General features: G+C 39.8%; 1 protein-coding gene across 1 annotated transcript in view; it reads left to right on the top strand.

Moving 5' to 3' along the window:
* The first annotated feature begins 5,159 nt into the window (after nucleotides 1–5,159).
* Nucleotides 5,160–13,542, top strand: part of LOC116034448 (nuclear factor 1 A-type-like) — a 380,609-nt gene continuing 372,226 nt past the window's right edge. Inside the window, exon 1 of the mRNA XM_036007709.1 lies at nucleotides 5,160–5,345. Coding sequence (XP_035863602.1) covers nucleotides 5,250–5,345 — 96 coding nt within the window. The 5' untranslated portion in view covers nucleotides 5,160–5,249. The remainder of the gene's footprint in view (nucleotides 5,346–13,542) is intronic.

Below are 13,542 nucleotides of genomic sequence, written 5' to 3'. Positions count from 1 at the left end.
TCTCCTCACCTCCTGGCCCGGTGTACCTTACCCTGCAACAACCCGAACGTCCCCTCCGTATCTCCGGCTGAATCGCATTCCTCCGTTTGGCCGCCACAATGGGAGAACTGTTTGATGGCTCTGCTCTGCTCTGGTTCAGGTATTCCTCCCCCCCCCTCTGATTAGGAACCTGAGCTCCACAGACCCCCCACACCTCCCTCTCACTCTTTATTACCCCTTCATACCCCCCTCTAACTTCAGCACAAACACAGTGAAATGATCTTACAGGTTACAGGTTTGTTGATGTGCGACCCGATGGGACGCCGCTGCTGCTGCTCCACGTCGGACGGTCTCGCTGCTTTAATCTGTCCTGTAACGACAACAGAAAAACACAAAACTTCATAACTCCTCTCCTGTTGTCATCGGGTCAAATTTGAGCCGTTTACAAAAACTTTCTGTATCAGAACTATGACAAAGAAAAAATTTGATTACAAAAACGCAGGAGAAAAATAATCAACAAAAATATTATTTTTTTTTGTAAACGCTGAAAAAAAGGACGAAAGAAATCGGAAAAAGTGACAAAAAAAAACCATAAAAAATACGACAAAAACTTGTTTAAAAAAAATGACCAAAACAATTTAAAAAAAGAATAAAAAACATCGGAAAATGCGACAAAAAACGCGTTCTAAAATTAAAAATAAAATTATTTTTTTTGTAAACGCTGAAAAAAATTACCCCCAAAAATCTGAAAAAGTGACAAAAAAATTACAAAACCAACAATGGAAAAAGCTGCAACAAAACTGACAGAGAAATTTGAATAAAATCGACCAAAACATCGAGAAAAGTGTAGATAAAGAACAACGAAATGTTGAAATTTCGACCCAGAAAAACACAAAGTTGCAGGTCGACGGGAAGACGACAGTAGCGTTAAGAGGATGTCATCATGCTTCAGTTTGTGTAGAAAAAACAACCCACAAATTATCCAATGAAAGCGTTTTTAAACTTTATAAAACATCCAGTTGTTGGCTGCAAAACAGCGATGCATTCACAGGCTCAATTCTGTGTTTGGAAAATAGAGAACCGTTCTGAATTAATCTACCTTTCAACCAGTGGTGTAGTCTACGTGATACACAGGTAGACGCAGTATACCCACTGAGAAAGCTCCAGGATTTCCATATACCCACTTAAAAATGCCCAATGACACGCAACAACATACTTTCTATTATATTTTTGATATATTTTGAATTCCCATCTGTGTTCTTTTTCTTCCCATACACTAAATAAAGGGATTTCTACTATAAATTGGTGCATAAACGTTATCCGAATACAGGAAATGAAGTCATTGACGCTCAAAATAACCCTGGGGGAGGACAGCCAGACCCCCACTATGATATATATTATATCAATTTATAAATATATAAATACCCACTACAATGCATTAGACTACACCACTGCTTTCAACTGTATTTGCACAAACGTTTTAAAGACAGAAATATGCACAAGGACAGAATGCACATCAGATATTTTAGGGTGGTTATTCAAAACGTATCTCTTGTGTGGATTTTGTTTACATTTTGAAGGTAAAAAGGTTTTCACTGGACAGTAATTAAAAATGACAGATATAAACATTTTAAATGAGTGGAATCTAAATACGTTAAGAACGTGTTAAGTTGCAGTTGCTCACAGTCCAATTTAAGTCAAAATAAGAGTAAGAAAAACTAGTCAATGACTGTATGCAAGTGCAAGAATTTTTTAATCCTGCTGTTCATCCTAAATAAATTCACTTCACCTTCGTAATATTTATTTTGTTCCTACCCTGTCTGACCTACTTGTAGTCCTGATACGTCACACGCACATTTAAATCTGGAAAGTGAAAAGTGGAACAATCGGCCTACTGAAATCATGCATACGCCTCACATCATTAGCATCGTTTATATCGTTTTATGAATATTTAATTCACTGTTGGGTTTGATCATCCCGCCCTGCCTTGCCCATTTAATGTATGTCTGTGTACATTTACAGGGGTGTGTGTGTTTGTGTGTGTGTGTCTCTCTCTCTACGTGTGTGTGTGTGTGTGTGTGTGTGTGTGTGTGTCTCTCTACCTGTGTGTGTGTGTGTGTGTGTGTGTGTGTCTCTGTGTGTGTGTGTGTGTGTGTGTGTGTGTGTCTCTCTACCTGTGTGTGTGTGTGTGTGTGTGTGTGTGTGTGTGTGTCTACTGTGTGTGTGTGTGTGTGTGTGTGTGTGTGTGTCTCTGTGTGTGTGTGTGTGTGTGTGTGTGTCTCTTACTGTGTGTGTGTGTGTGTGTGTGTGTGTGTGTGTCTCTCTGCGTGTGTGTGTCTCTGTGTGTGTGTGTGTGTCTGTTTGTGTGTGTGTGTGTGTGTATGTGTGTTGACTGTGTGTGTGTGTGTGTGTGTGTGTGTGTGTGTGTGTGTGTGTGTTCTGTGTGTGTGTGTCTGTCTGTTTGTGTGTGTGTGTGTGTGTGTGTGTCTCTGTGTGTGTGTGTGTGTGTGTGTGTGTCTCTCTACCTGTGTGTGTGTGTGTGTGTGTGTGTGTGTGTGTGTGTGTGTGTGTGTGTGTGTGTGTCTCTCTCTGCGTGTGTGTGTCTCTGTGTGTGTGTGTGTGTCTGTTTGTGTGTGTGTGTGTGTGTATGTGTGTTGACTGTGTGTGTGTGTGTGTGTCTGTCTATGTGTGTGGATGTATATGTGTGTATGCATATATATTTTTTTTTTTTCCTTTGTAACATTGTTAAAAAAAGTGCTACAGAAGTTTATTATTGTTTTAAAATGTGACACCATATTTACATTTTCATGCATTATATATCAAACACACACACACACACACACAGTCAGGATAAAGTTTTGAAAACATTTCATAATTTTTTTCATCAAACCGTCTTATTTTTGGGCAACTAAACTTAGGTACAGTTTAAAAGAAAGCCAAGTACAACACAAGGGTTAAAGACAAAAAAGAAATCCCTGCAGCAGTGTGTGTGTGTGTGTGTGTGTGTGTGTGTGTGTGTGCGTGTGTGTGTGTGTGTGTGTGTGTGTGTGTGAGAGACAGATAGAAAGAGATCACCTAATGGCATTATTAAATATATAATTCACTAATACTTTCGAGGTCAGTTAAAAGCCGTCAATGTGAACAACTTTTGTGTCGCCTTTTTTAGCAAGTTCAGGGAAGACTCCTTTAACGCACCTTTGATCACTTACATCTGGACCAATATTTCTCAAATAATGAGTGAGATTTGGGATGAATTCACCCGAGACAAGGGGTACTTTATGTGGAACAATCATTACACCCCCTCCTCCCCCTATGAAATGACATCGGGCTGCAACAAATTACTGAAATACTGAACTCAAAAGTACTTTAGGAGATACTGTACATTTCATTAATGACTCATAACTGACCCATGGAGCTTAAGTTAATTATGTATTAATATTAAAAATCCCTAATTAGAATTATAATTTCAAATATTAGTCTTTTTCGCCACATTATTCACAAGCTACGTCATAACTTTCCAACCGTTTATGAAGCGATTTTCGACAGATACGAGATTAAACTATTGCTATGTAACGTAATGACAGTGATAGGTATTACTACATATTATACTTTTATTTACTCGGATGTACTACTTCAACTTCGTCCACTTCAATTACTTTTTTATCTTCTTCTTGAGACAGAAATGTAAGCTGTAGCTGACTTTCTTCTACTGACCTACTGTGCAATATTTCATATTTAATACTATTGATAATATTGATATTACTGTGCAATTCCATTACTGTGCAATACCTGTATACTGTGCAATATTTCATATTTAATACTATTGATAATACTGAGCAATTTCATTACTGTGCAATACCTGTATACTGTGCAATATTTCATATGTAATACTATTAATAATATTGATAATGCTGTGCAATTCCATTACTGTGCAATACCTGTATACTGTGCATTATCACTACTCTCATTGTCCAATATCTATTACTCACTGATTATGATCACCACTATTGGGCACTATTCAAATAATGTGCAATAACTCACACTGCATATCACACTGTATATAAAACCATACTTATTTTTGTATGTAGCGTCTCAGAACTGTGCACCTTACCCCTATTTTTTTTTTTTTTTGCACTACTTATTTTATTCCATGTTTTTATATTTTTTACGTATATGTTGGCATTGGAAAAGGAGTTGTTTTTAATCTCATCATACACGTGTATAGTGACAGTAAAATGAATTATATCTATTCTATTGTATTCTAAGTTTAAAAGAAGACTTACTGTCCTGTTGTGTTTTTGCAGGCGGGCGGCGGGGCGAAGGCAGCGAGCGGCGTTAGCGTCCACCCTCAACGGAGCGCGATGGACCGTCTCTCCGGGCTTCCACGGGATCCTTCGTTGTGGAGGTATTTATGCCAAAACACACGAGTTTTCTGTCCTGCTGAAGAAGGAGGGATGGAGGGATTCATTCAGGGGAGAAGAAGGGAGGGAGAAGGGGAAAGGGGGGGAGGAAAAAATGGAAACCCAAAACAAAAGCTAGCATGATAGTGTGTAAGCAGTTCCATGTGTCCAGAGGTCTCTCTCTCTCTCTCTCCCTCTCTCTCTCTCTCTCTCTCTCTCTCTCTCTCCCCCTCTCTCTCTCTCTCTCTCTCTCCCTGCCTCTCCGTCCCGTTAAAGTCACCATAAAGACGCAGTACAAGTTGTTTGAAGTCAGTTCAGTTCCCCGGACTGCTTCTTCTTTTTCCTTTTCTACCTCTTCTTCCTCTTCTTCATCTTCTTGCTCTTCTTGCTCTCGGTGAGGATGACGATAAAGCCCTAATTATACCCGAGGAAGGGAAGAAAAAAAAAAAAAAAAAAAACGAAGGGGAGAAGCGACCCGAGGCGTACGGTGATGCGGAAAAAGGCTCATCATTCTGCTCGGCTGTGTATGAGTGTGTGAGGGTGTGTGAGTGTGTGTGTGAGTGTGTGTGAGAGAGAGAGAGAGAGAGAGAGAGGGTGTGTGTGTGTGTGTGTGTGTGTGTGTGTGTGTGTGAGAGAGAGAGAGAGAGAGAGAGGGGGTGTGTGTTTTCCCTCTCTGAGCAGATGACTGCCGCTCACCTTGCCACGGGGTCTGCATGAGATTGGTTCATTGTCAAGGAGCTTTTTTATTTTTTTTTTTTTTTTTTACCCATGATTCCATATGGTATGGAGCGGGCTACATGTTGCCCAACATGCCAGTGCAAATGTTTTCTCAATTAGGTGTCTTATCTCCGGTGAGCGCGCTCGCATCAGATGAAGCTTGCTGACAGCGTGATGGCAGGGAAAAGCTCGGAAGGCTCCATCAAATGGCAGCTCTGCTACGACATCTCAGCCAGGACTTGGTGGATGGTAAGTTGGCACAATATTTCATTTTTTTTTCTTTTTTACCTCTTTCTTCTCCTTCCTGTCTTTTTTCTTGAAACCAAAAAAAAAAAAAGAGCAGCATTCCCTCTGCCTCTTCCTCGTCCCTTCTTGCGTCTTCTTTCTTCTTGTGGCTCTTAGAAAACAGAGCTCTGGCAGCTTTGGGCTTTTTATTTCCACACAAAAAAAAAAAAAAAAACAAGAAAAGGAAAGGAAAGTGAAAAAGCGTCCCCGACTGTTTGTTGTTTTTAATCTGTCAGTGTCCCGTCTCTGCAGCCCCCCCCCCCGTTAGCGGACGGGTTGCCAGCTCAGCTCAGCTCAGGTCTGCAGCCTCGACTGGGATAGGTTTTTTTTTTTTTTTTTTTAAATTCCTGTCCTTCTGCTGCTGATCCTCCTCTTGTTACCCTTATTTATTTCTTTTTTTTTTTTTTTTACTCTTCTTCAATTTAATTAACTAACGAGGAAACTTCAGCGAAAAACACACACACGCGAAAAAGTGCAGCTTTAGTTTTTTAAGTCTCTGAGAAAAAACAATGTCACGCTCGCCTCCTGAGCTCTCTCCGCCGCCGCTGTGACAATTACATCGCACCCCCCTACACACACACACACACCCCACACCACCCACCCACATCCAGTCTCAGCGGGGGTGTCCCGGGATACGCCGGGGCTCCGGCCGCTGCGCCGAGGCCACATTCAGCAGCTTGTCGTGGTCAACGAGGCCAGGCGACCTTTGACACCCCCTGTCACTTGTTTGGTGGCTGAAGTGGAAAATGGAAAGGGGGGGGGTAGGGGTAGGGGTAGGGGTAGGGGTAGGGGTAAAGTCCGAGCAGAGAGAAGCTGGTGCACAGACGCGGGGTTGAGGGGCAGTTTGGTGACTCCGTTGAGAGATGGGGATCAGGAGGGGGGCAGTTTTTGATGCTTCACAATAGTCTTTTGTGGCCAGCTCTCCCCCCCCCCCTAAATGATCCGGGGAGATGAAAGGGCTCCCAGCGCGGGGAGTTCGTTAGAGGACAGCTCATTACCACTGCCAGAGTTAACGTTTAACACTTCATCAGCAGCACGGAGCGGCTCTCGGCCGTCCAGCCGTCCGGCCGCGGTGCGTTTTGGGTGCTCGGACGCGGCCGGTCCCTCTCCTCCTACAGCATCGGTCAACGCAGTTGTTGCCAAAGAGACAAAGGCGGCTTTATCCTCTCCGTAACAGGACCGTGAACTCTGTGAATTCCTCTCGGTCAAACCAAAACCACCAACCCCCCTGTCCCCTAAACACAGAAACACACACACACACACACACACACAGTTTCTCCGTGCAGCTTACCAGCCACAGCGGGACGGCACTGGGCAGCCCGTGGATGTTAATGGGAGGTTTTTTTATTCTGCCGGCCACCGTGGCCGTCTGCTCAGGGTCTGAGGAGAGTGTGTGTGTGTGTGTGTGTGTGTGCCGGCCGGCTCGGCTGGAGGACAATTTTATTTTGTTTGGTGATTTTTTTTATTTTTTTTTTAATGAAAGTATTTGATGTGTAATATCTGAGGGCTTACACGCTGTGATAAAATCTCCCGTTTCCGGCTGAAAACATTTCTTGTCGTTGTTGATATTTCTGCCTCGCTGTTTGTGGGTGAAAATATATATATTTTAGTTCTTTTTGTTTGACTTCATTCGAGCCCCGAATAATTTATAATTTCAGGCGTCCCCGTGGAGACACAGTTTGTCTTTTCTCGCTGACTTGTTGGGGAAACGTCACTTAACGTAAATGTGTCTTAAATAGGATGTCAATCAAATGGAGCTGCAGCCGCATTCTGCAGAAATGTTGTTCCAGCTGCACAATCTGGCTTGTGTTTGTCCTCCAATCGACCGTGTACTTGTCATCTTGAAAATCGACAAATTTTCTGACATTTTTGTCTCTTTCATCCACACTTTTATCTCCTTTTTTTCAACGTTTTTGGCTCTTTTTTGTTGCCGTTTTACACTTCTTTTCACTACCATGTATAAACACCACTAACACCAACTTATTTCCAGTTTTACATTTTACTACATTTTTGGAATCCATGGTCAATGAAGTCTTTAACTAGTGTCTACGTATAGTTAAATAATGATTATTCTATTTTTGATATATTGTGTAGCCTGTTGTACTTGAAGTGATATAGAATTTGCACTGACACTCTCTTGCACTATGATACCATTGCACCTTTCTGCATTTTTACCACAAGCTCATTCAACATGCTGTAATTTAACTTTACTGTAAGGGCACACTACTGATATTTCTTTGTATTTTTGTAGTATGTATGTGTGCGTGGATGTCATATGTCTGTGTGCCTATGTGTATGTATGTTGTGTATTAGCTATTGGACACCTTAATTTCCTTCGGGATAAATAAAGTATCTCTATCTATCTATCTATCTATCTATCTATCGCTATCTAATAAAAAAAACCTAATTCATAGGAAATTATACCTAATTCTTGAGTTAAAAAAGCAGAAATTATGAATTATTTAGACTCCTATTAAATGAAGGAATTACAGAAGGGTATATGCCAACTTTCAGTCTGGTTTTGAATTATTTTTTTATTTTTTCAAATGCTAATTTCTTTTTATAAAACACCCAAAATTCAATGAAAGTAGAGATCCGATCTGTTGTACTTGCGAAGCGTGATGTATGGAGTCATCCAAATTAGGTCATTAAAAAGAAACCCATATTTCTAAATGATAGACATGACAAAAATGGGTTAAAATTTGACCCAAAGACAACACAAGGGTTAAAAAAATTAAATTAAATGCACTGCAATGCAACGCTACATTTATACTGTTGCGTTTAAAAATATTTTTACAATTTCTTGTATTTTTTTTAAAACATGTTGGTGTCAGCGTGTTAAACAGTCCGATGGGTTTTTATTGTTTAGGTTATTTGTATATTTAAAGTTTTATGCTTTTACACCTTCGTCACAATAACATGGACTTTCTTCATGAAAATGCACCCCGAAATTACTCTAAATATCGAAAATACAGTCACATTTCTTTGTTTATTTCACATTAATGTTCAATATGGTTGTCCGTTTACGTATGCACCAAATACCGAGGCGAGGCAAGTAACGTTTTTGTACGTAAAATCTAAATTTTCTTTCCCTTTTTTAAAATATGAAATGAATTGCTTAGTTTTAATGGCTTTATTTTAAGTCAAAGTGAAGTCTTTTTATTGAAGGAAACTGATCAGGGATCCGTGCAATGAAATTCTCTCAAACAATATGAAAAGAAATGTAAAATACCTTCTGTATTTTTTTCAAAAATCTAACATTTTATCCGTGATTTTTTTCACTAAATTACAATATGTCATTGAGACGTTACCGGTGCTTTTTCTGTGGACATACATCAATCCGTCCGGCAAAAATATCCGAGTCTGAAGCAGCAGAAAGAGGATTAGAAAGGATTATCTGCTTAAAATCTGAAAACAGATCCCTTTTTTAATTTAGTGTTTTCAGGGATTTTTTTGTTCTTTAATCTCATTTATATTTCAATATTTTCTACTGCGGCGGAAAAAAAACCCCAGCTGTTTGATGATTTAATTTCATTAATTATTAATATTAATGTTTATATTATCAGAGCAAAATGGAAGAAGTTTAGTCATTTAGGTTTATTTACAAAAAAAACATCACAAATACTACATTATTTCTCATTTATAATATAAAGTGTGTCATTCGAAGAACTCTATTCACATCACAACTTAAATTCTCAACACTGCGCTCTTATTTTGAAAAGCTGCAAGCACCTGTGAAATCTGATTTGATAAGATAAAAATAAAATGAGTATTTAAAGCCTATTTAAAAAAAAAATATTAAACTGTTCTGGCATTCAAAACACAAAATTCACATCATAACATAAACTCTCTGTGCTTTTATTTTGAAAAAGCTGCAAGCGGCTCACACTGAAAAATCTCAAATCAGCTTTGAAAACATAAAAAAGTATTTAAAGCATGTGTCGTTGCACCTGGGTAAAACATTACAAGTTTTTAAACGAATTTGTCGCTTTCTTCGAGGATTTTGTCGCCATTTTAATGTCATTTTTGTCGATCCATTTGATGCTTTTTTGATGCTTTTTTTTTTTACAAAATTTATGTCGTATTTTTTTGTCACTCTCTTAGTTTTTTTCTGCCTTTTTCTGTCACCTATTATAAGAATATAAAAACGTCATTCTGACATTCAAATCACAAAATTCACATCATAACTGAAAATATCTCTGCGTTTTTATTTTGAAAAAGCTGCAAAAATCTGTTTCAAAAAATGAAAAAATTAAACAAGTATTAAAGCATGTTTTATTGCACTGGGGTGATCAATTTTCTTTTATAAATTGAATTTATTTCCTTTAAAATCTGCATTTTTTTCTTCGGTCTGTGTCTAGTTTTTCATTATCCGTCCGTTCGGTTTATATCAACACATCATTTACATTCCCTCAGTGTTGTCTTCTGCCTTTCTGCATCACCGCACATCCACTACAATTAAATTAAATCACAAAACACATTCATAATCACAGTTGAATCTCTGCCAGTTTGGATATATGTCGCTGTAAAGCGGCCGTGAAACCGCAGCTCAGCTGCAGTAAACACACCGGACTGGAATCAGATCTGATTAACCCTCACGTTGTCCTCGGGTCGAATTTCACCCCGTTTAAAAACAAAAACATTATCTGGAAGTATGGGACGAAATAAGCGCCGGAAATGTAAAAAAAAAAAAAAACACACGACAAAACGTCTAAAAAAGCACCCAGAACATTGAAAAAGTGACCAAAAATGTTGAAAAAGTGACAACATTTTTGAAAAAAAGGGACAAAAATGTTGAAAAAGTGACAAAGATGTGAGCAAAAGTGACAAAGATGTCAGAAAAAGTGACAAAAATGTTGAAAAAAGTGACAAAAACATCAGAAAAAATGACAAAAATGCCAGAAAGTGATAAAACGTTGAAAAAGAGTGACAAAAATGTCAGACAAAATGACAAAAATGTTGAAAAAAAGTGACAAAACATTGAAAAAAATTACAAAACCATCAGAAAAAGTGACCAAAATGTTGGAAAAAAAAGGGGAGATATAATATGAATATATATATATATATATATATATATATATATATATATATATATATATATATATATATATATATATATACATATATATATAAATATAATTGTTCCTCAGCCTGTTGGAGGTCACTGGACTTTAGGATATTTTGTAAACTTTATAATCATATTTTTTGTCAACTGGTGTGTGTGTGTGTGTGTGTGTGTCTGTGTGTGTGTGTGTGTGTGTGTGTGTGTGTGTGTGTGTGTGTTTGTCTGTGTGTGTCTATCTGTGTATGTGTGTGTGTGTGCGTGTGTCTCTGTGTATGTGTGTGTGTGTGTGTGTGTGTGTGTCTGTTGCATTCGTTCACCACAGGGTTTAATGGGATTTCTGCGGCTCTACAAGTAGCTCCCCCCTTAATCCATTTGCCCCACAACACACACTCTCTCCCCACGTATATACATACAGACACAGACAGACACACACACACACACACACACACACATACACACACTCTCTCCCCCATAGGCCTACATTTAAATATCTGTCTGCTAGGTTCTTGTGTGTGACGATATCTTTGCACATTAAAATAATAAAATGCCCGTTCCAAGCACACGTCGTCACACATCCTGGTCACACACACACACACACACAGACACAGACACAGACAGACACACACACACACAACACACACACGTTTCTTGGCAGCTGAAGAGAATATAAAAATCCCAAGATGAAAACGTTGGACTCTGGTAGCGTGAGGGATCCCTCCTGATGTGTTTGGATGTGCGGAAGCGACGCTCGGCTCGGTGAATCGTAGCGGACTGACGGCTGCTCTCCGCTGTGTTTGTGGTCCGTGTGAGGTCCATTTCGTTAGCCGGACTCCCGGAGACGAGTCGGACTGATCCCGTGAGTCTGACAGACCCAAACGCTAACGAGCTTGGTGGAGGGAAACGGAGAGGAAGTCCCGGCGCTAAGAGACTGGGAGCTGTTGGTGTTGGACTTTAACAGGCACACCTAATATCTACGTAAAAACTAGTTTGTGAGCTGCAACCTGTTTCCATTTAGGTGTGTGTGTGTGTGTGAGTGTGTGTGTTCTTGTTTAACTATATTCGTGGGTATACTTGTGGGGTCCCGACAGCTTTGTGGGGCCAAAATGCTGGACCCCACAAGGTTAAAGGTCTGTTTGAGGGTTAAGACTTGGTTTTAGGATTAGGGTTAGAATTAGGTTATGGTTAGGGTGAGGGTAAGGGTTAAGGTTAGGCATTTAGTTGTGATGGTTAAGGTTATGGTAAGGGACTAGGGAATGCATTATGTCAATGACGGGTCCCCACAAAGATAGTGAAACAAACCTGTGTGTGTGTGTGTGTGTGTGTGTGTGTGTGTGTGTGTGTGTGTGTGTGTGTGTGTGTTAGGGTTAGGGCATGTAAATGGATAAATTAAATTTTGATCTGAAGTAACATTTTCAGTGCAGGACTTTTACTGTAACTGAGTATTTTTACAGTGTGGTGTTATAACTTTTACTAAAATAATAAAGGATCTGAATACACACCAGACTCCATGTTAATAATCAGTACTTTTAGCGTGTATAGAGCCAGCATATTTCCACCAGACTCCATGTAAATAATCAGGACTTTTAGCGTGTATAGAGCCAGCATATTTCCACCAGACTCCATGTAAATAATTAGCACTTTTAGCGTGTCTAGAGCCAGCATATTTCCACCAGACTCCATGTAAATAATCAGCACTTTTAGCGTGTATAGAGCCAGCATATTTCAACATGTAAATGGGTGAATTAAGGGTTTATTTCAACCAAACCAGAGTGGTGATTGTTGGAACAGTGGAAATATGAACCAAGACGGCTTTTGATAGTTTAATTTAGTTTCTGTCCACTTTGAATGAAGTGTGTTTTTACGATGATAAAAGTGCTGATTATTTACATGGAGTCTGGTGGGTTTAACATGAAACAGCCCCAAAGTCACCTTAACCAAACCCACCAGTCTGGTGATTTTGGGGCTGTAAATAAACAGTTTTTTTTTCTCATACTGTCTGTCTGAATATACCTGTATTCACAATCTGTAACACGAGTGACAAACAGCATAGGGCTTGGCAAAATATATCAAGCTCATTTTCTTGTTTTCCGACTTTATTGGCCAGGCGTCCACGCTTTAGCAAGGTAACGTAACCCCATTTGTTCAGGTCCCATCCCCTGACCAATCGGCTCTCCTAACCTTAACCACTCGAGGTCAAATGCCTAACCCCAACCAATCAAGCTTCTTCGTAGGGCGGGTCTTGGCGTGACCATAGCAGGATTCGTAAATTTCCTACCAGGACATTTGCCGTTTTGATGCTACCAAGCCATCACCTCCCGTTAGCATCCCATTGACTGCCATTCATTTTGACGTCACTTTGACAGAGAATAACTTTACATCTGAAGATTTTAAAGACTCTATTTGTCCGTTGTTTATTTCTAAAGAAACACGACAATGTATAAAAGGCTCCATTACCTTGTACCTCACGTTATGGCTCCGTAGCAGACGTTTTTATAAAAATAGGCTAACGATTGGGTCATAACCACGCGACTTTCTGTTGTACAGTGGAGGAATTACCGTATAGTACAGGAGAAGCTCTCAGGCAGTTTGGACTTCCATTAGCTGTTTAAGTGTAATTACTAATGTTAACTATCATTTTAGTGATCAATAATTAGCCTGTGTCTATGTTATCTCCTTACATATACCTACGCTCTCCGTCTCTGCTAGATTGGGAATGATTGAGATTTCTCTTGGCACAGCTACCAGAAGACTTCCAACTTTCAGACAGGTTGCTCACGTCACATCTACGTCTTCAAGCTCAGTTGGAGGCTGCTCAGTAACGCTCAGCCATCACCGGGAAAGATCTTCTAATATCCTTCACTGGTCTCCGTCCAGAGACACGGGATCTGCTGGTCCATTTTATATATGTCAATGGCTCTTCTACTTCCTCACCTTACTTCCTGCTTTGCTCCCGTCAGAGCTACCACGGCCACTAGAGGGCGCCGCCACTAGAAACCTGAATATAGGTCAGAATGGTGCTGGAACAAACCAACTTATGGGGCCCTTGTTTCGGAGGAGGACAGTGTCGTTGGACAGTAGTTTTTCTATGTAGCGAAG

Source organism: Sander lucioperca, chromosome 11 (genome assembly GCF_008315115.2).
Source record: "Sander lucioperca isolate FBNREF2018 chromosome 11, SLUC_FBN_1.2, whole genome shotgun sequence".
NCBI lineage: Eukaryota > Metazoa > Chordata > Actinopteri > Perciformes > Percidae > Sander > Sander lucioperca.
The sequence above is the reverse complement of the archived record's forward strand: the minus strand, read 5'-3'. Positions and strand labels throughout refer to the sequence as shown.